At 40.9% G+C, this 26,303-nt stretch overlaps 1 protein-coding gene across 4 annotated transcripts in view; it reads left to right on the top strand.

Moving 5' to 3' along the window:
- EXD2 (exonuclease 3'-5' domain containing 2) overlaps positions 1-26,155 on the top strand; it is a 57,388-nt gene extending 31,233 nt beyond the window's left edge. For 3 of the 4 annotated variants that reach the window (XM_055304017.1, XM_055304016.1, XM_055304018.1), the window contains 6 exons: positions 202-328; positions 8,227-8,558; positions 9,573-9,679; positions 9,919-10,054; positions 15,507-15,863; positions 19,345-26,155. In XM_055304017.1, coding sequence (XP_055159992.1) covers positions 202-328; positions 8,227-8,558; positions 9,573-9,679; positions 9,919-10,054; positions 15,507-15,863; positions 19,345-19,561 — 1,276 coding nt within the window. In that variant the 3' untranslated portion in view covers positions 19,562-26,155. The remainder of the gene's footprint in view (positions 1-201; positions 329-8,226; positions 8,559-9,572; positions 9,680-9,918; positions 10,055-15,506; positions 15,864-19,344) is intronic. The other variant, XM_055304019.1, reaches the window with a different exon arrangement.
- Positions 26,156-26,303: the final 148 nt, after the last annotated feature.

The raw sequence follows: 26,303 nt of genomic DNA, 5'->3' as shown, positions 1-26,303 counted from the left end.
ATTCTGTATGCTCCATCAGTAGTAGATATAGATTTTTTTTAATCTTTGCAATCTGATAGATAAATTATTTATAATTTTTATTTTGTTTAATGTCTAGTGGGTTTGAGTGTCTGCCATCTGTGTATTGGCCGTTTATGTCTTTTTTGATTTACCTGTTCTTCTTTTGCCATTTTTGATACATGGCTTACTTATTTCTTACAGAAACAATTTGCTCTGTAATGGGCTCAGCCTGAAATCCCTTGCCGAGACAGTTTTGAACTTTTCACTTGACAAGTCCCTTCTGCTTCGCTGCAGCAACTGGGATGCTGAGAATCTTACTGAGGACCAGGTACTTCTTACCAGTGTAGCTGAAGAATGGAAGAGGCATTGCTCATGAAATATAGTTGTAATTGTAATCTTCAAATAAAATTCCTTGGTGGAAATACCTTAAAATAGACTCACTGAAGATAACTGGTCTATATTTTGTAAATAGTATTTTTTAAAAAATTTTATTTATTTATTCATGAGAGACACAAAGAGGCAGAGACAGAGGCAGAGGAAGAAGCAGGCTCCCTACAGGGAGCCTGACGTGGGAGGATTCAATCCCAGGACCCTAGGATCACAACCTAAGACAAAGGCAGACACTCAACCACTGAGCCACCCAGGTGACCCTGTAAATAGTATTTAAATAACAGAGTAAGAGTTCCTATTGTGTTTTATTTTTTTTTAGCATTTAGTATATGTGAGACTTTTCAGAAAACATAATTTTCTTATTACAAATATAAATGGATAATTGGAAAACCAAAGTGTTATAAAACTTATTATAAGAAACAGTTAATAGTTCCCTGTCTTCCTCCCACTCAGTGGCAACCAATTTCATTTCTTCCTGGTAATTACCATTATATTTTTAAATTACATGCATATATTACTCTTTTTTATTTTTCATATTATCTTTTGACTTTTTTTTTTAAAATTTATGATAGTCACACACACACACACAGAGAGAGAGGCAGAGACATAGGCAGAAGGAGAAGCAGGCTCCATGCACCAGGAGCCTGACGTGGGACTCGATCCCGGGTCTCCAGGATCGCGCCCTGAGCCAAAGGCAGGCGCCAAACCGCTGCGCCACCCAGGGATCCCTATCTTTTGACTTCTTACAGTGGAAGACATGATTTAGTACTCTTGCAGTTCCTCTGTCCCCAGACAAATACTTATTCCCTTCCCTATCACCTCAATATAGGTAAATCCTCATTTTTATCAGATTAATATCTACTTATATTGATATTATTTATAGCTGAGCCACATAGTAAGCTGCAATTAGGTTTTTTTCTTATATAACTTTTTGTTTTCCTAGGAGTAATAATTTGTACTTTTGTTGCTTTGTTTTCTGTCTACCTATTAACTGTTTCAACCCTAGACTCTTTAATGGAACCCTATATCTTTTCTCAGCTGGTTCATGTCACATGAGGTGACATACTCCTTTTGTCTTCCCTTGGAGCTGTCCCTTCTAGACAGAGCCCTTTGTCATCTTGCTCCTTTCAGGAGCCCTGCTGCTCAGCTCTGACCCTGGAATTTGGATTTATCGTAAGCCTAGCGAGTCCCTTCACCTTTCTTCTGGAGTAGATCCTCTGTCTTTCAAATTCCATGTCTTTTCCCTTTCTTGTCTTAGAGTACATTAAGAAAGGGAGCATAGGAAGTTAATTTATGATACCCTGCATGTCTGAAAAGATACTGGCTTCCCTTTCTATGAACTGATATTTTGGCTGAGTATAGCATTTTAGGGTGAAGATCATTTTCCTTCAGAACTTTGAAGGTGGTAATGTTCCCTATCTTAAAGCTTCCAGTGTTGATACTGAGCATGTCACTTGTTTTTCTTTCTGAAGAATCTTCACTTTATTCTTAGTTCTTAAAATTCATGATGATAGGGCAGCCCAGGTGGCTCAGCGGTTTAGTGCCGCCTTCAGCACGGGGTGTGATCCTGGAGACCCCAGATCGAGTCCCATGTCGGGCTCCCTGCATGGAGCCTGCTTCTCCCTCTGCCTGTGTCTCTACCTCTCATTCTCTCTCTCTCTCTCTCTCTCTCTCTCTCTCTCTCTCTCTCTCTCTCTGTCTCTCATGAATAAATAAATAAAATCTTTAAAAAAATTCATGATGATATACATTAGTGTGGGCTATTTTTCATTGTAGTATTAGAAGCCAGTGTACTCTTTCAATCTAGAAGCTCATGCCTTTCAGTTTAGAAACTTCTCATAATATTTACCTGAAAATTTCCCTTTCGTTTCTAGAACTCATGTTATTTGGATATTGGACCCCCGTGGATTGATCCTCTGATTTCCTAGGAAAAATGTTTTATTTCTGATTTCTCTATCTCTGTATTTTTTGTTTTTGTTTTTTAAAGGTTTTATTTATTCATGAGAGACAGAGAGGGCCAGAGACATAGGCAGAGGGAGCCACCACTGAGCAACCCAGGCATCCTTCTGTATTTTTTGTTTTATCTTCTGGGAAATTTCCTCAAGTTTATCTTCTAACATTGCTATTGAATTCCTAATTATTCCTATCATAATTTTAAGTGACAAGAGATTCTTTGTCTCCACTGACTATTCACTTTTAAAATAACTTTGTTCTTGTGTAACAGATACAATATCTTCTGTTGTCTTAGTGTATTAAAGATTTCTGAGGTTTTCTTCTTCCTATATTGTCTCATTTTTCTCTGAGTTCCTTATTTGAAATGTTTGATTTGGTCTTCGTCTTTCACATTAACGATTTTTCTTCAAGGTTTGGATCCTTGGCTGTCCGTTCATATTTAAAGACACATTAAAAAGTTGACTAGGAAAAAAAAAAGTTGATTAGGTCTATCAACTGATGAATGAAAAAATATGGCATAGCCTTACAATGGAATATTATTCAGCAATAAAAAAGGACACATGATACAACATGGTTGAGTCTTGAAAACATTATGCTTAGTGAAAGAAGCCAGTTGCAAAAGAACACATCAGATTCTATTTTTGTGAAATGTTCAGAATATACCAATATATAGAGACAACATAAATTAATGGTTTCTTAGGGGCAGGAGAAGTGGAAGATGACTGTTAAAGCTATAAGGTTTCTTTTTGAGGTGATAGAAGTGTTTTAACATTGTGCTGATGGATTGCATAATTCTATAAGTTTACTAAAAATCCTGAATCTTGCACTATCTGTGAAAGACATGTTTGGAATGATTGGAGCCTTAAAAATAGAACCGTATATTACTGTATTTTGTCACCATTAAAGTTCTTGGCTGTGGTAATGGTGAGGTCATGTAGAAGAATGTCCTTGTTCTTTAGAAGCACACGCTGACACATTTAGAGATGAAGTATCATAATAACTAGAACTTAATTTTGAAATATGTTCAGGCAAAAAGAAAAAGTATGTGGTATCCATATTATAAAGAGATAAAGCAAATATTGACAATTATGGATGTGAGTTGGCATTATTATTCTTTTAACTTTTCTGTGGGTTTGAAAACTTTAAAATAAAAAGTTGGGTAGGAGAAATTAATTGCTACCAAATTTGAAACCAAACTTGTAATCATTTTGTTCATTCTTTTTTTAAAAATGTTTTTTTTAAAAGATTTTTTATTTATTTATTCATAGAGACACAGAGAGAGAATGAGAGGCAGAGACACAGGCAGAGGGAGAAGCAGGCTCCATGCAGAGAGCCTGACGTGGGACTTGATCCAGGGTCTCCAGGATCAGGCCCTGAGCTGCAGGCGGCGCTAAACCGCTGTGCCACCAGGGCTGCCCTAAAAATTGTTTTAAGAGATTATTTATTTTCTTTCATAACTTTTATAGCCAACATGCGGGTCAAACTCATGACCCCTAGATCAAGGGTTGTATGCTTATTGGCCATGTCTATGTCTTCCCCTGTGAAATTTCTGTTTGTGTCTTTTGCTCATTTCAGGATTGGATTGAAAACCAGCCCCCAGCTCTGGTTTTCTTTTTCAATATTCCCCTGGCTATTCGGGGTCTTTTCTGATTCCACACAAATCTTAAGATTATTTGTTCCAACTCTCTGAAGAAAGTCCATGGCATTTTGATAGGGATTGCATTAAATGTGTAAATTGCCCTGGGTAACATTGACATCTTCACAATATTAATTCTTCCAATCCATGAGCATGGAAAATTTTTCCATCTCTTTGTGTCTTCCTCAATGTCTTTCAGAAGTGTTCTGTAGTTTTTAGGGTATAGATCCTTTACCTCTTTGGTTAGGTTTATTCCTAGGTATCTTATGCTTTTGGGTGCAATTGTAAATGGGATTGACTCCTTAATTTCTCTTGCTTCAGTCTCATTGTTAGTGTATAGAAATGCCACTGATTTCTGGGCATTGATTTTGTATCCTGCCACCTTGCCGAATTGCTGTATGAGTTCTGGCAATCTTGGGGTGGAGTCTTTTGGGTTTTCTATGTACAGTGTCATGTCATCTGCAGAGAGGGAGAGTTTGACTTCTTCTTTGCCAGTTTGAACGCTTTTTATTTCTTTTTGTTGCCTGATTGCTGAGGATAGGACTTCTAGTATTATGTTGAATAACAGTGGTGAGAGTGGACATCCTTGTCGTGTTCCTGATCTTAGGAGAAATAGCCAGGGCTTTTGGACCAGTGAGCTTTATTATCAGTTCCTATAGATTATAGTCACATGTCAGTAACTGAAACTCTTTTTTCTCAGGCTACTCAGTTTCTCCAGAGATGAATCATCTAGTCTTCTGCCCAAGAGGTATAAGCCCCTTTGCTTATATTCCAGTTGTTGAGTAGGGAAAGGTATTGGTAGTTTCACCAATCCATTATGTAGACTTTCCCATATTCCCTTTCTCAGATGACACTTTGCCCCCACCCTCCGCCAGGCCTGGTATTACTAGACCTATATCCTCTCTTATCCATTATATCACTTAAACTTTACTCTTTGGGGGGTTGGAGGAGTTATTGCCCGCCCTGTGGTATAAAGGAGGAGATCTAGAGCTCTAAGTATTCCTTAGGGAGGCTTTCACCTTATTTTCTTGTTTTCACCCCTACTTGTACTCTAACTTTCCTTATGCTTTGCTATTCTCTGTGGCTCAAAGTAACTTGGTTCTTGGATTTTTGATTTACCACCCCCATAGGCTTAGATTTTAGCCTTCTCTTGTTTGCTGAGTTGGTTACCACTTGTTCATCCTTCCAAAATGTTGTTATTAGAAAGATTTAGCTGCTATCTTCAGGGTAACATTATCCTATGAGAGAGTTTTGGGAGTCAGATTATCTGAATTTGTTTTCTGCAGCTATTTCTGACTTTCTGTGACTCTGAGTAAGTCACTTCTTTGTGCCTTGGTTCCTTTGTTTTTTCTTTTTCTTTTTTTTAACAGTTTTATTGAGATATTACTCACATACAATAAATTTCAGATATTTGAAGTATACAAATTGGGGTACCTCAGTGGTCTAGTAGGTAGAGCATAAGACTCTTGATCTCAGGGTCATGAGTTCAAGCCCCATGTTGGGCATGGAGCCTACTTAAAAAATAATAAATAGGGACACCTGGGTGGCTCAGCAGGTGAGTGTCTGCCTTCAATTCAGGGCGTGATCCTGGTCCAGGGATCAAGTCCTGCATCAGGCTCCCTGCGAGGAGCCTGCTTCTCCCTCTGTCTACCTCTCTGCCTCTCTCTCTTTGTCTCTCATGAATAAATAAATAAATAAAAACTTTAAAGAATAAAATTAAAAAATGTACAAATCCATGGATTTTAGTATTTTTATAGAGTTGTGCAACCATAACCACAATCTAATATTAGAACATTTTTATCACCCAAAAAAGAAACTCCATACTGATTAGCAGTCACTTCCCATCCAGCTCCTGCCCACAGAACCCTAACAGTAGGCAACCACTAATCTACCTTTTGTCTTTATAGATTTGTCTATTTTGGACATTTCATATAAATGGAACCATACAATATATGATCTTTTGTGATTGGTTGCTTCACATATTTTTATGGTTCATTCATGTGGCAACATTTATTGGTACTTCATTTCTTCGTATTGCAATGCAATACTCCATTGTATGGATATACTGCCTTTATCAATTGGTGGCGATTTGGATGGTCTTCATTTTTTCATTGTTATGAAAAATGCCACTGTGAATATTTGTTTATAAAATATTGTGTGGACATATGTCATATGTTTTTACTTAGCTTGGATATATACCTAGGACTGGGTCATAGACTTTATGTTTAACTATTTGAAGAACTGCCAGATTGTTTTTTGCTAAGTAGCTGCACCATTTTATATGCTCACCAACAATGTATGAAGGTTCCACTTTTCCACATCCTCACCAATGCTTGTTTATTGTCTGTCTTCTTGATTAGAGCCATCCTAGTAGGTATGAAGTTGTATTTCATTATGATGCTGAACATCTTGTCAAGTGCTTGTTTCCTACTTGTATATTTTCTTTGGAGAAATATCCAAATCCTTTGCTCATATTTAAACTGTTTGTCTTTATATTCAATTTTAAGAGTTCTTTATATATTTTGGAGACTAGTCTCTTATTAGATATATAATGTGTAAAAAAAAAGATATATACTGTATAAATAGTTCTTCCCATTCTTGGTGTAGTCTTTTCACTTACTTGAGGAGGCCATCATTTGAAACAAAAGAGGTTTTATATTGAAGAGATCCGATTATCTGTTTTTTTGTCTTGTCACTTATCATTTTGGTGTTGTATTCAAGAAATCATTGCCTACCCCAAGGTAATGAACATTTACTCCTGTTTTCTTCTACAGGTCTTAGGTTTTAGCTCTTAAATTTAGGATTATGATCCATTTTGAGTTAATTTTTGTATATGATGCAAGGTAGGGATCCAACTGTATTCTTTACATGTGGTCATCCAGTTGTCTCAACACCATTTGTTGAAAGTGCCTTGGTTTCCTTATCATTTGTAAATAGTTTGTTAAAAAATACTTTAAACTCTTCATATTCAAGCACATTCTTCCTGTGGGAGACAACCTGCTGATAGATGTGTAGATTGTTGAGTCTAGGTGGAAAATTTTATTCAAACCTGTTTTATTCTAAAAGCATAAAAAATCCTTCCTAATAGTTTATTTACCAGGCTGGGTTAGTAAACGTGAATTAAGAGAATTTTAAAGTCTTTACTCCCTTTATTGGGAAAAGCTATTAATGATAGTTTTGGCTACTTTTATTTATGACCAGCTTTCCTGTCACCAGTTGCTTGGGAGAATGACTTATCATTATTAAATAAATAAATTCCAGAGATGAGCTCTTGTGACTTTTGATTTGAGGCCCATGCTTGAAACCTGTTTTGTTTTGTTTTTTGAAACCTATTTGTTTTCCATATCTTATTAATAAGTATGGCAGGTTGTTTCTGATTGACAGTCATGCAGTCTTCTCATAAATCTTGCTTTCAGGTGTTCTAAATGATGACCTAGTTGAAGTTCATGTACTAGTTGTCAGACTTGTGACTCACCCAAATTTGAAAAAAGTCTGTCCATCAGGTTTGGTAACAGATAGAAAAAAATATACTGATTTTTTTTTTTAAGATCTTATTTATTTATTCATGAGAGACATGGAGAGAGAGAGGCAGAGACACAGGCAGAGGGAGAAGCAGGCTCCCTGCAGGGAGCCTGACGTGAGACTTGATCCCAGGTCTCCAGGATCAGGCCCTGGGCTGAAGGCAGCACTAAACTGCTGAGCCACCCAGGTGTCCCAAATTCACTTATTTCTAAAGTTTAGGATTTTTTAGCATTCAGAATAAGTCATTATTTTAGCTATTTTCATTGAAAATAGAAAAGAAATGGGGCAGCCCGGGTGGCTCAGTGGTTTAGTGCCACTTTCAGCCCAGGGCGTGATCCTGGAGACCCAGGATCTTGTCCCACATCAGGCTCCCTGCATGGAGACTTGTTCTCCCTCTGCCTGTGTCTCTGCCTCTCTCTCTCTCTCTCTCTCTCTCTCTCTCTCTGTGTGTGTGTGTGTGTGTGTCTCTCATGAATAAATAAATAAAAATAAAATTTTTTAAAAAATAGAGAAGAAACATGAAGATTCCTTATAATATTCAGTTTACTTTCGTATAATGTGAATTATCTCATCATAAAAGGTTTTTTGAGAAGTACATGGTGCTTAGGGTACTGTACATCTTGAATTAGGATCCTAATGGTTGTCTGCATCTTTGTGATTGACTTGGAAATTGCTCTCTCTGGTTTGCCTTCCAGATTCCACTGATCTCTGACTTTTCTCTTCAGGTGATTTATGCTGCCAGGGATGCCCAGATTTCAGTGGCTCTCTTTCTCCATCTTCTTGGATACCCTTTCTCTAGGAACTCAACTCTAGATGGATACGATGACCACATTGGCTGGAGAAAAGTCTTGGAGAAATGCCAAGATATGGTAGACATCCCATTCCGAAGCAAAGGAATCAGCCGACTGGGGGAAGAGTTTAATGGGGAAGCTGCAGAAGCTCAGCAGAAACCAAGAAATAAGAAGTCTAAGATGGATGGAACGATGCTAGGCAACCACCAAGGGAGAGACCCCAGAAGGCATAAAAGAAAGCCCCTGGGGGTGGGCTATTCAGCCAGGTAACTGAGTTCTCTGGCAGAGAGAGACTCAGGGCCCAGCCTCCAGCAAAAGGGTGCTCATCTTGAATCTGGGGAGAAAGTTGTGTGATAGGGTAGCAGAGGTGCTCCAGGAGTTAATATTTTTTTCCAGGGGTTAATTTTATTTTTCCTTTCCTTCAAGAACATTTAGTGCTATCCTTTGATCTATTTGTGTATTTTCCTCCTTTCCTCCTTCTTTTACTTTTTAACCTTTAGAATTGAGTGGAAATAAGGAGAGCTTAACCTAGTTTTGTCACTGATCCTGATACGACCCGGGCCCTGTAACTTCTCCAGTTATAAATGAGGGTACAATTATTACCCCTTGTTTGCTCAGGATAGCTGTGAAAATTAATAACATGAATTGTCTCATACATTTCAGGAGAAATGCATCATCTGATTTCCTGTTCATTTGGTATTTGATTATTTAGAAAGGCATCCAACTCTAAGCCAGTATCATTCTCTAACCAGTGAGAGTTTTTCCACACAACTTATGCCTCTGTTGCAGAAAGATGACTAATAAGTAGTTTGGAGTGGAAGTTTGGTCCCTGTAGCAGGGTGCCTTTAGGAATTAGATGATTAAATTGAAGCAAGTATTACGTATGAGCCAGAAATAAACCCATGTGGCCCTCATTACTTTAGCTTGAAGTTCTTTAATTTTAATTTACTTTGTTTAACCCGATGATTACTCTAGAGCAGTTTTCTTGGTGCTGTGCTCCTATTCACTTTCACAACAGAGCTGTGTATATACTACCCAACTCACTCCTTGTTACATATATATAAACTACCCAAATGAATTCATTTTTAGTTCCTAGCCTCATACAGATGGAGGAACAAACATCTTTTTTTGCTTTATTTGTTTTTTTTTTTTCCCATCAATGTAATGTTTGAGCCGAGGGTTGAGAATAGCTGGAGTCACTCAGACAACGTGGGAAAGCAACTGATACCTTGACCCATAGTTAGCTTCTAGTTTTAGATTAATCTCTCCTTTCCCTGCAGAAAATCACCCCTCTATGACAACTGCTTCCTCCATGCTCCTGATGGACAGCCCCTCTGCACTTGTGACCGAAGGAAAGCTCAGTGGTACCTGGACAAAGGCATTGGAGGTGTGAGACTCCCCTGTCCTGTTCCATCTACATTTAGCTGCATGTGGGCACAGGCAGGGGAGAGAGCCAAGGGGTAGAGAGGGATAGAAGAAGGCAGATAGACCCTGAGACTAATGGGACATGGCTATTCAAAACCCAGAAATCTGGATCTCTGCCAGGACACCCAGGGAACATTTCAGGTGGGGCTTCTTTCCTGAGGGAGCGGTGGGTAAACACTGATCTTTAATCTTTTCTCTAAGAGCTGGTGAGTGAGGAGCCTTTTGTGGTCAAGCTACAGTTTGAACCTGCAGGAAGACCCGAATCTCCAGGAGACTATTACTTGATGGTTAAGGAGAACCTGTGTGTAGTCTGTGGCAAGAAGGACTCATACATTCGGTGAGTGTGGGGTTGGGCCACATCATGCCTCTGATGGAAACTGCCTTAGTAGCCACATGTGGAGCCCTCAGGGGCCTTGGTTGAATCTGCCCACTTCGGCTGAGAGACTTGTCCCCACGGGTCATCCCAGTTTTCCTGAGAACTTCTGCCCTCTGTGTGGTCCTGCTATAGTGCCCCCCACCTATCCTGAGCCCCATTCTTGGTTTCAAGAAGGCAACACCCTTCTAAGTAACAGTTTGCTATAAGGAGAGTGGTTCCCCTTTGTTCATGAATGACTGGTGACCTATTCCCTTCAGAAGCTGCCTTTCTCTGTACATCCTTATAATCCTCCCTAGAGTGGCTCACAGCTTTCTGAGCCTTGATACTGTTCGTGGAGTACATGCATACCTAGGCATACCTCAAAGAGACTGCAGGTCTGATTCAGACTACCATAATAAAGCAAATACCGCAATAAAGTGAGTGTGTCGGGGCACCTGGCTGACTTGGTGGAGCATGGGACTCTTGATCTTGGAGTTGTAAGCTCGAAGCCCTTGTTAGATGTAGAGATTGCTTAAGTATAAAATCTTTAGGGATGCCTGGGTGGCTCAGTTTGTTCAGTGGCCGACTCTTGATTTCAGCTCAGGACATGATCTAGGCATTGTGAGATTAAGCTGGATTGGGCTTCATGCTAGGCAAGGAGCCTTCTTTTTTTTTTTTTTAGCATGGAGTCTTCTTAAGATTCTCTTTCTCCTTCTCCCTCTACCCACCCCCACACACGCTCTATCTCTTTCTTTGTAAATAAATACATAAATACATAAATAAAATCTTTTTTAAAAAGTTATTCAAATGAATTATTTGTGTTTCCCAGTGAATATAATAATGCTTATGCTATACTGTACACTGTTGTGCTATAATGTTATGTCTAAAAAACAATGTATATACTTTAATTTAAAAATATTACTGGGGTACCTGGGTGGCTCAGTTAAGTGACTGACTCTTGATTTTGGTTCAGGTCATGATCGTCATGATCTCAGGGTTGTGAGATCCAGCTTGAGCTTCTCTCTCTCCCTCTCCCTCTGCCCCTTACCCCCTGCTCACTCTCTCTAAAAAACAAAAAGCAAAAACAAAAACAAACCTTTATTGCTAGGGCACTTGGCTGGCTCAGTCAGTAGAACATGTGACTCTTTTTTTTTTTAAATTTATTTATGATAGACACACACAGAGAGAGAGAGAGGCAGAAACACAGGTAGAGGGAGAAGCAGGCTCCATGTACCGGGAGCCCAACATGGGACTTGATTCCGGGTCTCCAGGATCGCACCCCAGGCCAAAGGCAGGCGCCAAACCGCTGTGCCACCCAGGGATCCCAGAACACGTGACTCTTGATCTTGGGGTCCTGAGTTCGAGCTCCATGCTGGGTGTAGAGATTACTTTAAAAATAAATGAATAAATAAATAAAAATACTCTATTGCTAAAAAATGCTAACCATCATCTGAGCTTTCAGTGAGTCATAATCTTTTGCTGGTGAGGGTATTTCCATGATGTTGGTGGCTGCTGACTGATCAGGGTGGTGGCTGTGGCAGTTTCTTAAAATAAGACAAACAACGAAGTTTGCTGCATCAATTAACTCTTCCTTCATGAAGAATTTCTCTATAGCACATGATGCTGATTGATAGCATTTTACCCACAGCAGAAATTCTTCCAAAATGGAATTAGTCCTCTCAGATTTTACCACTGCCTCGTCAACTAAGTTTTTTATGTAATATTTTAAATCCTTTGTTGTCATTTCAGCAATCTTCCCAGCATCCTCACCCAGGAGTAGATCCCATCTCAAGAAACCTCTTTGCTCATTCACAAGAAGCAACTCCTCATCCTTCTAAGTTTTATCATGAGATCAGACAATTGCAGTAACTCAGTCCCATCTTCATGCTCCACTTCTAATTCCAGTTCTCTTGCCGTTTCCACCACATCTGCAGTTACATCCTCCACTGAAGTCTCAAACCCCTCAAAGTCATCCATGAGGGGTGGAATCACCTTTTTTCAGACTCTTGTTAATTAATGTTGGTATTTTGACCTCTTCTCATGAATCATGAATGTTCTTAATGGCATGTAGAATGGTGAATCTTTTCTAGAAGGTTTTCTTTTTTTTTTTTAAAGATTTATTTATGTATTGATGAGACACACACAGAGAGGCACAGACACAGGCAGAGGGAGAAGCAGGCTCCATGCAGAGAGCCTGATGTGGGACTCGATCCCGGGTCTCCAGGATCACACCCTGGACTGAAGGTAGTGCTAAACCACTGAGCCACCCCGGCTGCCCTCCAGAAGGTTTTCAATTAACTTTGCCCAGATCTGTTAGAGGAATCTCTGTCTATGGTCGCTAGAGCCTTATGAAATATAGCTTGAATAATAAGACTTAAAATTCAAAATTACTCCTTGACCCACGGGCTGCAGAATGGATGTCGTTTTAGCCGCCTTGAAAGCAACAAAATCTCTTTGTGTATCTTGGTCAGAGGCCTTGGGTGACCAGATACACTATCAATGAGCAGTAATATTTTTTTGTTTATTTAAAGATTTTATTTATTTATTCATGAGAGACATAGAGAGAGGCAGAGACATAGGAAGAGGGAGAAGCAGGCTCCCTGCAGGGAGCCCGATGCAGGACTCGATCCCAGAACCCCGGGATCTCAACCTGAGCTGAAGGCAGATACTCAACCAATGAGCCACCCAGGTGCCCCTTTATTTTATTTTTAAAATATTTTATTTATATATTAGAGAGAGCATGGAGCAAGAAGTGAGGGGACAGGCAGAGGAAGAGGGGGAAGCAGATTCCCCACTGAGCAAGGAGCCCGATGTGGGGTTCAATCCCAGGACCCCGAGTTCATGACCTGAGCTGAAGGCAGACAGTTAACCAACCAAGCCTCCCAGGTGCCCTGAGCAGTAATATTTTAAAAGGATTCATTTTTTTCCTGAGCAATAGTTTCAACAGTGGGCTTACAATATTTAGTAAATCCTGTTGTAAACAGATATGCTGTCATCCAGGCTTTGTCATTTTCACTTAAAGAGCCCAGGCAGAGTAGATGTAGCATAATTCTGAAGGGCTGTGGGATTTTTGGAATGGTCCATGAGCTTTGGCTTCAGCTTAAAGTCAGCAACTGCGTTAGTCCCAAACGAAGAGAGTCAGCTTGGATTTTAAAATTTGAAGCCAAGCATTGACTTCTCCTCTTTAGCTATGAAAATCCTAGATGGCATCTTTTCCGGATAGAAGACTGTTTCATTCACAGTGAAAATCTGTTTTTTTGTTTTGTTTTGTTTTGTTTTGTTTTGTTTTAATTCATGAGAGACACAGAGAGAGAGAGAGGTAGAGACACAGGCAGAGGGAGAAGCAGGCTCCGTGCAGGGAGCCCGACATGGGCCTCCATCCCAGGTCTCCAGGATCACACCCTGGGCTGAAGGCAGCGCTAAACTGCTGAGCCACCCAGGGATCCCATGTTTCATTCACAGTGAAAATCTGTTAAGTGTAGCCACCTTCATTAATGATCTTAGCTAGATCTTCAGGATAACTCACTGCAACTTCTACTTCAGCACTTGGGGCTTCATCTTGCACTTTGATGTTATGTTATGTAGACAGCTTCTTTCCTTTTTTTTTTTTTTTAAGATTTTATTTATTTATTCATAGACAAAGAGGGAGAGAGACAGACACAGGGAGAGGGAGAAGCAGACTCCACGCAGGGAGCCCAATGCGGGACTTGATCCCGGGTCTCCAGGATCACACCCCAGGCTGCAGGCGGCACTAAACCGCTGCGCCACCAGGGCTGCCTGACAACTTCCTTAACCTCATGAACCAACCCCTTGCTAGCTTCAGACTTTTCTTCTGCACCTTCCTCACCTGTCTCAGCCTTACAGAATTGAAGAGAATTAGGACCTTGCTCTGGATTAGGCTTTGGCTTATAACCCTATGGCTATTTTGATCTTCTGTCCATACCACTAACCTTTCTCCAGATCAGCAGTGAGGCTGTTTTATTTACATAGCATTTATGTGTTCACTGGAGCAGCACTTTTAATTTCTTTCAAGAACTTCTGTGCATTTACAACTTGGCTAACTGGAGCAGAAGTCATAGCTTTTGGCCTGTCTTGGCATTCCACATGCCTTCCTCACTAAGAGTAATCATTTTTAGCTTTTGATTTAAAGGGGGAGACATGCCACTCTTCCTTTCACTTGAACAAATAGAGGTCACTATATGGTTATTAATTGGCCTGATGTCAGTATCGTTGCATCTCAAGGAATAGTGAGGCAGGCCCCAGGAGAGGGGAATGATAAGGCAGTCAGAAAACACACATTTCTCTACTGAGTTCACTTTCTTAGTGGATATGGTTTATGGCCTCCCAAAACAATTACTATAGTGACACCTATGATAGTGATCACAAATCAGCATAACAAATATTATAATAATGAAAGTTTGGAATGTTGTGAGAAGTACCAAAATGTGACACCAAGATGCAAAGTGAACAAATGCTGTTGGAAAAAAAAATGGGGCCACTAGCCTTGCTTGATGCAGGGTTGCCACAAACTTTCAATTCGTAAAAAATGCAGTATCTACAAAATACAGTAAAATGAGGTATACCTGTATTTGGATGACCTGAAGGCACTGTACTCCCCGGCTTCAGTGGAATAAATCACTTTCCTACTCTCCTCTTACAAAGTGAGACAAATAATTGTTGCTGCCAAGAGATTTTCCCTGAGAGCTCGGTTCTCCTTAGAAAATAATGATGGGTCTTGATGATGGGACGCCTGGGTGGCTCAGCGGTTGAGCATCTGCCTTAGGCTCAGGGTGTGATCCCAGGATCCGGGATCGAGTTCTGCATCAGGCTCTCTGTGAGGAGCCTGCTTCTCCCTCTGCCTGTGTCTCTGCCTCTCTTTCTGTGTCTCTCATGAGTAAATAAATCTTTAAAAAAAACAAAACAAAACAAAACAAGAAAATAACGATGGGTCTTGGTGAGCCACAGAAATAGTCTGAGTAAGGAGTTCCTCAGATGAAGGAAATCGGCTTTTTTTAACTCACCAGGCTTCCAAAATTTCAGGAGTAGAGGTTACCTGCTACATGCTTTGAGAGAGTTATTTTCCAGACGTTAAAAGTTCTTAGACTTTTTTTTCATTTCTCTGATACTTTTCCTTCTGGGAGTATAGTGTTTGCAAAGGTTGATAGCCTCCCCCTGCCCTTGGCCTTCCGCTGACTCTTGCTAGCAGGTCATATGAACTTGCTCCTAGGAGAGAGGAAACTAAGGCACAGCTAGGTAGGTAAGCTGAGAGTGGAAGAGGCAGTATTGCCTTTATGTAATCTCTGTTGGGTTGTGGTGTCCAAGACTTCTCAATCCTGTCTAGGCCGAGACGAGAATCCCAGTAGCCTGCCTGCTAGTTCCACCTGTGTTCTGTGTCACATGCTAATGAGCACTGCCTTCTGGTTGGGCTTGGCAGGAAGAACGTGATTCCACATGAGTACCGGAAGCACTTCCCCATTGAGATGAAGGACCACAACTCCCATGATGTGCTGCTGCTCTGTACCTCCTGCCATGCCATCTCTAACTACTATGACAACCACCTGAAGCAGCAGCTGGCCAGGGAGTTCCAGGCCCCCATCGGCTCTGAGGAAGGTCTGCGCCTGCTGGAAGATCCTGAGCGCCGGCAGGTACGGTCTGGGGCCAGGGCCCTGCTCAACGCAGAGGGCCTGCCTGCTCATCGTAAGGAGGAGCTGCTGCAAGCACTCAGAGAATTTTACAACACAGATACAGTCACAGATGAGATGCTTCAAGAGGCTGCCAGCCTGGAGACAAGGTACAGTGTTCAGTTCTGGTCTGAGAAGGGATTGAGGAATAACCTGGTGATGTTAACCCTGACTACTTAGTGACAGTGCTTGCCGGGCAGGTGTGGTGCCTAGCCTCCTGTTATCCCATGGAGTGTCTGAAGGCTTACAGTACCGTGGGGCTGGGATAGAAGAATCTGTTTGGGAATTGCCTTTCCATAGGAGACTTGCCTTCTATCCTAGACCCTTTAGGGTCATATATGCCTAGTCATTTTCATGGTTAGCAGGTGACTTCAAATGCAGTGTAGTCGTGCCTTAGAGATTTTATACAGAAGTAAATCCTAACAGGAAATAAAAATAATACTCAAAAAATACCCTCAAATCTCTGAAGTTGCCCATGAGTATGACGTATGTGGTTTTGTGTCTCTTACCTTATCCAGGTATGTGGGACCTGAGACCAATGGACTCATGTTCACTGTCTAACCTGTACTCAGGGTCCTGGCCCACTGAATGGAATACTGGCTACAGGGGACACCTGGGTGGCTCAGCAGTTGAGCATCTGCCTTTGGCTTAGGGCGTGATCCTAGATGCCCAGGATGGAGTCCCACGTCGGGCTCCCTGCATGGAGCCTGCTTCTCCCTCTGCCTGTGTCTCTGCCTCTCTCTCTCTCTCTCTCTCTCTCTCTCTCGTAAATAAAATCTTAGGAAAAAAAAGGAATACTGGCTAGAATTGCTCTTACCATTCAAATAACTTTTCTCCTTTTTCCCTCATTCTTGCTTTTTCTCCTTCCCCATCAGTACAGAATTGAACTCATGATTCAATTCAGTGTTCCTAAATGAGAAGCCTATGGTCCTGAGAAATGACGGAGGTGAACGGGACTCTGGCCACCTGCTACAGTTTTACTTCCCATTGTCACTTTCCCAATACAGGACTGAAATAATTGCACTGATAAGTTCATAAAACTGTGAGAGCGATGCTGGTTGCCTATATAGTTTTGTCACCAAAAAAAATCTTACAGATAGCAGCAAACATTTATCAAACAAATATTTATTGATATTCTTATCTATTTAACCAAACTAATCAACTTTCTAACAATTGCCTTAATTGGTTCTTATAACAACCCTATGAAATGGGATTTTGATTTTTTACTGGTAACTGCTAGCATTATATCTTGCATTTTTAAAATCTTTCAAAGTTAAAAAAATATTACTAGTGAGTTTTAGAACTATTTTATGAGGTTGTAGAATAGATGTTATTTTTTTTTTAGATTTTTATTTATTTATGATAGTCACACAGAGAGAGAAAGAGAGAGGCAGAGACATAGGCAGAGGGAGAAGCAGGCTCCATGCACCGGGAGCCCAACGTGGGATTCGATCCCGGGTCTCCAGGATCGCGCCCTGGGCCAAAGGCAGGCGCCAAACCGCTGCGCCACCCAGGGATCCCAGAATAGATGTTATTTTCTAAGTTTTATGTTAGCTACCCCAAGGCGAAAGTTAAGTGACTTGCCAAGGTCCCATGAGAAATTAATGAGACTGGTTTCTTTAATTAGTTTCTCTATGTTTTTGCTAAAACCACTGAACTTGCCCATTCAGCCACAGACTTTTCTAACAAATCACCTTGCTGACTGGTACAGAAGGATGCTGGACTTGGATGTCTGGGGCTGAGAAGAACAACTGTTTGGGGGAAGATAGGCAAGTTAGTGAGCTAGGCAGGAGAGTGGCTGTGGATACCCAGAGGGCACTAGCCCTGCTAGAATGGGGGAGGGGTGCTTGGGAGGGAGGGCTGAGTGTGGGTGTGGATGGAAGGAGGAGAACTGATCAATGGGGAAGGACTTCCTAGAGAAGAGAAACTGTTACTCACAGGAGGTGAAAGCATTGTTTGGCTGGCATCAGAGCAGTTTTTAAGACCTTTCTGCTTGGTTAGGAAGAAGGCAGGGATTCATCTTCACATTAAACAGCCCTAGCTGCACAATGGAGTATTTCACAGGACCAAAACATGACTTTCATGGATGTGGTTGTATTCTTTTTTTAAAAGTAATTTCTACTAGGTGACGGGCACTGAGGTGGGCACTTGACGGGATGAGCACTGGGTGTTATTCTATATGTTGGCAAATTGAACACCAATAAAAAATAAATTTATTTAAAAAAAAGTAATTTCTACAGCCAACATGAGGCTTGAGCTTACAACCCCAAAATCAAGAGCTGTATGCTCTGCTAACTAAGCAAGCCAGGTGCCCTGAGATTTATTTATTTATATTTATATTTATTTATTTATTTATTTATTTATTCATTCATTCATTCATTCATTCATTCATTCATTCATTCATTTATTTTTTAAGTAATCTCTAGGCCCAACATGGGGCTCGAACTCATGACCCTGTGATCAAAAATCACATGTTCTACTGACTGAGCCAGCCAGGTGCCCCATATTTTTTTATTATTTTTTTAAATTGTAGTGTAGTTGACATATAGTCACACAATGTTACATTTGTTTCAGGTGTACAACAGGAATTCAACAAGTTTATGTGTTGTGCTATGCTCAGCACCAGTGTAGCTCCCATCTGTCACCACAGAGTGCTATCATTAACTGTACAGCCTAAGCCATACGGTTTGGCATTCTTTCTGTGAGAAAGAAGGCACTAAAGAAATGTACCACCTTGCATTTCAAATGTAGGTATTTCAGTGTTTGAAACATTGGAACATGTAGGGTGATTTAACAGCCCCATATAAATACTGAGTATGGTTCAGACTGAATAACTTAAAATAAGGGCAAGCTGGTACCTAAGTAACCCTGGAATAAAGACCAACATTCTTCACTCATTGTCAGCCAGACAGTACAGCCCCTTTAGTGGGGGCTGAGCATTGTGCAGTGGCCTTCCCCACAAATATAGCTCAGAATCCCCAAATACTTTCTGTTGCATTGTGTGCAATATGTCCAAACTACTTCTTTTAAAAGGCAGGTGTAGGAAAGATGCTTTAAAAACAAAGTAGGGGCACATGGGTGGTTCAGTCAGTTAAGTGTCTGCCCTCAGCTCAGGTCATGATCCTGGAGTCCTGGGATTGTGCTCCCTGCTCAGTGGGGAGTCTGCTTCTCCTTCTCCCTCTGCCCCTCCTCCCACTCATGCTCTCTTTCTTTCAATTAAATAAATAAAATCTTTTTAAAAAACCCATTAAAGGAACACCTGGGTGGCTCAGCAGTTGGGCATCTGCCTTTGGCTCAAGGCATGATCCCAGGATCCGAGATCAAGTCCCACATTGGGCTCCTTGCAGGAAGCCTGTTTCTCCCTCTGCCTGTATCTCTGCTGCTCTCTCTCTGAGTCTCTCATGAATGAATAAATAAAATCTTAAAAAACAAACAAACAAACAAACAAACATTAAAGCAACCAACCCTTTAGAAGTCTCGCAACTTCCTCAGATACCCTTGTATATGTATTGGCCTGCAGCACCCAGAGCCATCTATGGGACCATCCTGTGCTAGTCTTCCCTCAGACCCTTTTCCTTTGTGTCTTGCCAGGATTTCCAATGAAAACTACATTCCTCATGGGCTGAAGGTGGTGCAGTGCCATAGCCAGGGCGGGCTGCGCTCCCTCATGCAGCTGGAGAGCCGCTGGCGCCAGCACTTCCTGGACTCCATGCAGCCCAGGTACCTGCCCCAGCAGTGGTCGGTGGACCACAACCATCAGAAGCTGCTCCGGAAATATGGGGAAGACCTTCCCATCAAGCTGTCGTGATAGCGGCTTTCCTCCCAGGTTAGGACAGCTGGGAAGCTGAGTAAAGGTGGGAAAGTCACCTCTTCCCGTGTCATTAATTGTCAGAGCCTAGTGTTACAACTTGGAATGCTAACCCACGCTGATCCCAGGATGCTTCTGGTGGAGCGAGGCTGTTGCTTCAAGGGGAGCTTATGGTTTTGGATTTTAGTTGGGCAGGGTAAGAATTCTTTTTTGCCTCCTTATTTTATTTTTATGGACAAAAGGGCCTTGGCCTCCATTTTACTTTCCTTCTTTTGCTTTCCCTGTGCAGACAGCAAATGAAGGAGTCTCCCTGAAGTGACTTGTTAAGACGCTCAGGTTTTTAATACATTTCTTCCCTGTCTAGTATGTTGGTTTTTCTCAAACAGGAGGAAGTCAAGTATTTTAATCCCATTGGGTTAGGATGGGAGAAAACATGCTTCTAGAGGTTGGAGAGGTGAACAAGGAGTCGGATTCATTTTCCCAGTTCCAGCTCATAATTACAAACTCTTTGGCTCTCCCACAGTTCACCTGGTTGAGATCCATTCCATCTAGGTCACTTCAGTTTATTTCCATACTTGAGAATGCTCCCCTTTCCATGTCCAGGACCAAAGCAGCAACTTCCTGCCATATGCTTCCACCCTAACACTGAAGGAAATCCTTTTCTGGAAATAGGCCTTCTAACTGGGTGGGGCAGAGAGAAGTATAAGCACCGTCTCTCAAGAGAACTTTGATATTTGCTCAGCTTTCCCTTTCATGCTTTGTTGTCTGTCTGTTGCAATCCTCCTGTCCAGAAGTACAAGGTTTTTAGCTTAATCCCTTTCTGAGACAAAGATTATCTTCTTTCAGAATCAATGTCAGGTCCTTTCTGTGTCTATGTTCCATCAGATTTGTAATACTGACCTTTTTTAAACACTTAATTCTCTCTTGGAGTCCTTTGGTTTCTCCACCTGCTCTCATGCCTGGGACTCCTAGATTAACTCATATATTTACATGTTCAAAATGGTGGTGTTTCATCTCTTTATAGTAAAGCCACCACTTTGAGGATGAAATCAAGTTATTAGTGATTAGTATTTTTTCTAAACTATGAGAACTTTTTTATTTTACAAGATCGTAGCAAACTTTAAAAAATAATTTTATGACCAGAATCCAGCAGTTTTGAAATTGTGCCCAGGTTGATGATAGTTATTCTAACACTGATAAATAAAACTTCTTCTAAGCACAAAGCTCACTGTAAATGTAAAAACTTTTTTTCTTCACAGCTTTATAAAATCGGTAAATCTTCTTGGAGGAGGAAATATTTATCCTTCAGGTCTGTGCCGTGTGGCAGCGGTATGGTATCCACACAGGTGTACTGCACAGAGCATGCACATAGACATACCATGCACAGATGTACCACACACGACGTGCGTGCAGACATACCATGCACAGATGTACCACACACAGCATGCGCACAGACATACCGTGTGCATTGTGACTATAACCCATCAACACATGGTCAGCAGATGGATGTGCACATCTTGCACTTTATTCCTCTGCTCCTTCATTTCCTCTTGTCCTCAACCAGGTATTTCTGGGATCTGAACTAGGAATCCTTGAAAATGAATAGTACCAGCCACCTTGGGGACAGTATGTTCAGTGTGGTAGGTAACTGTGGGGCATGTGCCTCAGTGACAACCCCAGGCTCGAGAGTCCAGAAACAATGGAGATTGATGGGTGGTCCTTAAAGTAGGCAGGCTTGCCACAAGGTGGCACTCACAGATTTTGTTTTATATTCATTCTTGAGAAATAGGGCTTTTATACATGGTCCCTGAACATAACCGATGACTTATATTTCCACATTTGTGTAACTGATTTGGGATAATTTGGATAGGTTTAAAAGAAAAACTTCTTCCTCTGAAACAGGGAGTAGAGTGCCTGCATTCTCTTTCCCTGTGATCCTCATGCTAAGAGGGAAGAAACACAAGGTCATTTAGGTGTAATGGTTGCTGTGGGAAGAAGAAATGGATTTTCCAACAGAGCTTCCTGCAGAGCCCAGTTACAGAGCCAGCAGGCACCGTAGAGAAAGAAGCTAGACTGGCACATGAGATTTCTCACCCTTCCCAGAAGTTCCTGTGTAGATTTGACTCTTTGTTCTCTGAGTCAGCCTTTAGCACCCTTTCCGGAAGACTGACAATTGTGATCTCAAATGAGATATTTTAGGACAGGCATATTTTAAAAGAAATGCTTATTGTTTTTTGCTGATAGAAACGTAGTATATGTTCATTAAAGAGGATTAGTCTAAAAAAGGAATAAAAACCATCCATCTTCCCTCTATCCAGAAAAGAGCTAACCTTTGCTGGTATGTCCATGAATCTCTTTTTCAGTATTTAAAAATGCATATAATACAAACAAAATTCAGAGTCCTACATATATACAGCTTGGCATCTTATTTCCTCCCCCTTCACTTAACATGGTACCACAAGTAATTAATTTCCTGTGCCCCTAATCTTTAAAAGTAGATTTCTAGTGGCTCTATAATACTTTAGTTTAGGGATCCCTGGGTGGCGCAGCGGTTTGGCACCTGCCTTTGGCCCAGGGCGCGATCCTGGAGACCCGAGATCGAATCCCACATCGGGCTCCCGGTGCATGGAGCCTGCTTCTCCCTCCGCCTGTGTCTCTGCCTCTCTCTCTCTCTCTCTGTGACTATCATAAGTTAAAAAAATAAAATTAAAAAAATAATACTTTAGTTTAAAGTTCATTCCTATACTGTTGAAAATTTTGGTTGTTTCAAATCTTTTGTTAATATCAGTAATGCTGTGATGAACTATCTTTTGTATAAATCTTTGACTGACTATATCTTTGATGACTTACTTAGGATAGGATCCTAGAAATTAGATGAGGCAGAGGGGACTCACATTGCTGGAATGAGGAGTACCAATTGATATCACCTTTTAGGAGTATATATCAGGGAAATGCTTCTCTCTGACCCTCTAGCTCATGTCCCAGTGCATTTGCTGAGCCTCCATGTGAACAGTAGTGAGAGGTCAGTGTCATGGCAAGGGCCTTTCTGTGCCCTGATTGTTGTGTTTTGAGGTTCAGAGTCTTTTCTCTGCTTCCCCTTGTCTCTTACCCTTTATTGGCTTATTTCCTCTTGTAGCCAATGTTTTTTGGGAACACTATTTTAAAAACGTAAAATAAAAGTTACAGATAAATATTTTTGCGTGTACAATACACAAGCAATCAGTGATTTGTTATTCTAAAGTGAACAAGGCACAATATTCAGGGATTTGTTGCTTTTTAAGAGTGCAGCCATAAGTTACTTATTCTTATCCATGTCACGGATGGAGATCAGATGACAAAATGTGTTCTGTTGAAATAAAGCCATGTTAATCCCTCACTTTAGACTCTTAGGAACCCAGTAGGCAGAAAGAGCTCTTGTGCAGCTTCCTTTTTTACCTATTACCAGCGGGCCCTAACATTTGACTATAATCTAAATTCTGAGTTTACCATATTTCTCTGAGTTTTTCATTCATTTATCCTTTCCTCCTTTTCTTTTTCCTTCATTATGTCTCATTGTCATAGAAGGTATCAGTTTTTACTTTTAAAGAAGATAGTTTCCTGGCTTGCTAGTCTATTAATTATTACATATGTTAAAAGCGTCCTTTCTAATCTTTCATCTTTTCTGTTGCTTAGTGGCCATTTTTGGAATGCCTCATCCTTTAGGAACAGTGGGTATCAGTTTTTCATGGATGAGATAAGCTGAATGAGGGTGTAAGAATGATCTTGTTATGATGAACTCTTGATCTGAATAACAAAAATATAATACATTGTCCTCAGAATACTTTTGCTTTGGAACTCAGCAGTCTATTTAGGTATTCACCAAGTTACCTCCTCATGCTGCAGCCTTATACCTTCTGCCTGTCCCCAGTCCTGGAGCAGTTTCACTTCAGGTGATGCCACAGGGCTTACATGAAGCCAGGGAGCCTGCTGGTTCAAATTACCCATCCCACCAACCTGCTAGGAGATGCATTAGTCACTCCCCTTTGCTCAAGGCACCAATGCTTGCTTGCTAATGCCAGCATGTTATTCGGGAAGATGGGAAGTCCATTAGACTATTATTTCCATCTAACCAGATCTGTCTATCGTTCAGTCTTGTTGGAGATCCCTAGACACTGTGGGTAACTGGACCAAATGGGTAATCATTTGGGGGATAATCTGGAACTTTCTTTGCATAAGAATGGGGAATATCAAACTAGTTCAGACATCCTAGGTATCCTCTTCTAATGTAGGAAAGGTCATTTTCTACTCTGAATGGAGGTAGTTAATTTCCTACCCTCCAGACTGAACTCAGAGCATTTTCCCTCCTTCTAGCTTCCTTGTTATCAATTCTTGCATTTTCCTCTTGCTAAGTGAGTAGTCTGTTGCCTTTCTGCCTTCATAAGCTCTAAAAGCTACTGAGTTTGTAGTCAGCATTATTATAAGCATGATGTGTGGTCCAAAATATTCTTGAGTTGGGGAGGCTTATATTCTACTCCTGCTTCCCAAAAATCTCCCTTTTCAGACTTCAACATGCTGGGGCAGAGTTTGGATTCTGACTATTCAGGTCACCAGGGTATCCATTAAGTCTTGGATAAGAACCAAGCAAGCATTTGAGCTTAGTAAGCTAACAGCTGAAAAGAAATGGGAGACTGAGACCTGGGTAGTTTTAAAAGAAGTGTGTTTATTTAGTTAGTGGATTGATTGGGGGGGGTGTAGCCCATAGATTTAACTTTCTATTTTGCTTTTCTCTATGCTCAGTTCTGTTGTGTGTTGGATCAGAGGAATGGGCTGGTGATTTAGGTTTTGGTTCTGGCCATTAACTGTGTATCTTTGGACTAATAACTTCTCTGGGCTCCTTTACCAATAAAGTTAGAAGTTGAAGTTAGATGTGCTATAAGGACCCTCCTAGCTATAGTGTTCTGTAATACATCCCACTGTTTCTTATGTGGCACTTTCCCTTTGGAGCTGTGTACCTTCTGCTTCGTTGCACACCCTCATCCCGCCCCCAGCCCTGGGAATGGAGACTGTACATGGAAAGAGGGGGAATGAGGAAAGCAGGATGCCACACCATGTCCTCCTGGCCTCATTGACTAGAGAGAAGCCTGCTTCCTCCATCTGGTGTTCCACCTGGGGTCGGAATATACTTTTCACCAGAGATGTGCTGTGCATGGCCTTAGGGAACTCACATTTCTACTTAGTTCACTATTTAACAATAAAAAAAGAAGAGAAATATTTATCTTCAACTGCATTGCTAGTGCTGTAAGGTTTAATAAGAGATAAGCACAGAATGGAAATGAGGCAAGTTTGCCAAGTATTATAGATGGGAAGATATTGAGAAAGAAGGAGTAGGTGTTTCTCATTTTAAGGATAGGAGAAATTAAGACTATACTATAGAGGACTGAATAGAATTAGGTACTTCAAAAAGAAAACATTAAACCAATAAGCTAAAAATATTCTCTTTTTATGTTGTCATGACTGCCTAAGAAAATTGAGGGATCCACAGTGTTAACACATTGTTATCCACCTGTAAGTCCTAAAACATGATCAACTCACAGGGAGACTGGGAAGTTTTGGGGGCCTGAATCTTGTATAACCCTGACTGGCCTTGGACTTTGTCCCTCTTACCTTTATCTGGCCACCAGCAAGACAGACATTTGTAAAACATAAAGTTTATATCTTATAAGCTATCAAAAGACATTTCTCTCTCTATATATGTCCCTATGACTAGACAGAGAGCATTTCCCAGTTCATCCTTGTGCTTAGTTTCAGTCCCAAAGAGGGTGTTGGTATATTGGCTTTTCTTTGTGTAGCACAGATTTGGACCAAATATGCTAAATTTGAAGCTCTTTTTATAACAGTCGCTCAGATATAGACATGAGCCCCCATTTTCTACCAAATTAGGGTCATTTTGTTGCTGTAGTTCCAAAAGATAGCCAAAAGGAAGGCTAAGGTGTATTTCTCTGCCCTCTGATGAACCCTAACTTCATCTAAAATTCTGACATCTTTTGTTATATCCCATAGAGCTAACTAGAATTCCAGTCAGCTAGCTTAGTTTTTTCAAATCAAAGTATGTATATTTGGCCTTGAAGGTTTGGTAGGTCTGAGCTATAGCCACATACATATGGCTTCCTCTGTGTTCTTGGATACAATGAACAGGACTAATGTTGGCTCCAAAAAGGGACAGAAGATGGCTTGTGGTTAGTTTTTCTTTCTTAAATGTTATACAAGTGCAGAGCAGTTGGCTGCCGTCCCCCTCTCAAACCATCAGCAGAGCTTGACCTTGGCCAAGATTTTGCCTCATCCTCTCGGCATTTCAGCATAGAGTTGCGTGTCAGCCATGGAATGCTTAACCAAAAGCACATGCTGTAGTGATGGTTTCCAAAAAGCAAGTTCTTACAAAACGTCTACATCATGTTGTCCTCTCAAAACAAGTTTTCTCTGAACCACCAACCCAGTAAACCTTGAAATGACGATTTTTGACTCTTTCATTCATAAAAGCTAGGATTTTTGTTGTTAATAATACTTTATTGAAGCACAGTATAATGAACATACAATAAAGTACAAATCTTGAGAGCACTGCTTGTGAATTTTGACAAATTGTATGCATCCATGTTACCATTCAGGGCTGGTGGTTCGTTCTCTTCTTTTCTCTTCTCTTTTCTCTTCTCTTCTCTTCTCTTCTCTTCTCTTCTCTTCTCTTCTCTTCTCCTCTTCTCTTCTCTCT

Source organism: Nyctereutes procyonoides, unplaced genomic scaffold, assembly GCF_905146905.1.
Source record: "Nyctereutes procyonoides isolate TBG_1078 unplaced genomic scaffold, NYPRO_anot_genome, whole genome shotgun sequence".
Classification (NCBI taxonomy): Eukaryota; Metazoa; Chordata; class Mammalia; order Carnivora; family Canidae; genus Nyctereutes; species Nyctereutes procyonoides.
The sequence above is the reverse complement of the archived record's forward strand: the minus strand, read 5'-3'. Positions and strand labels throughout refer to the sequence as shown.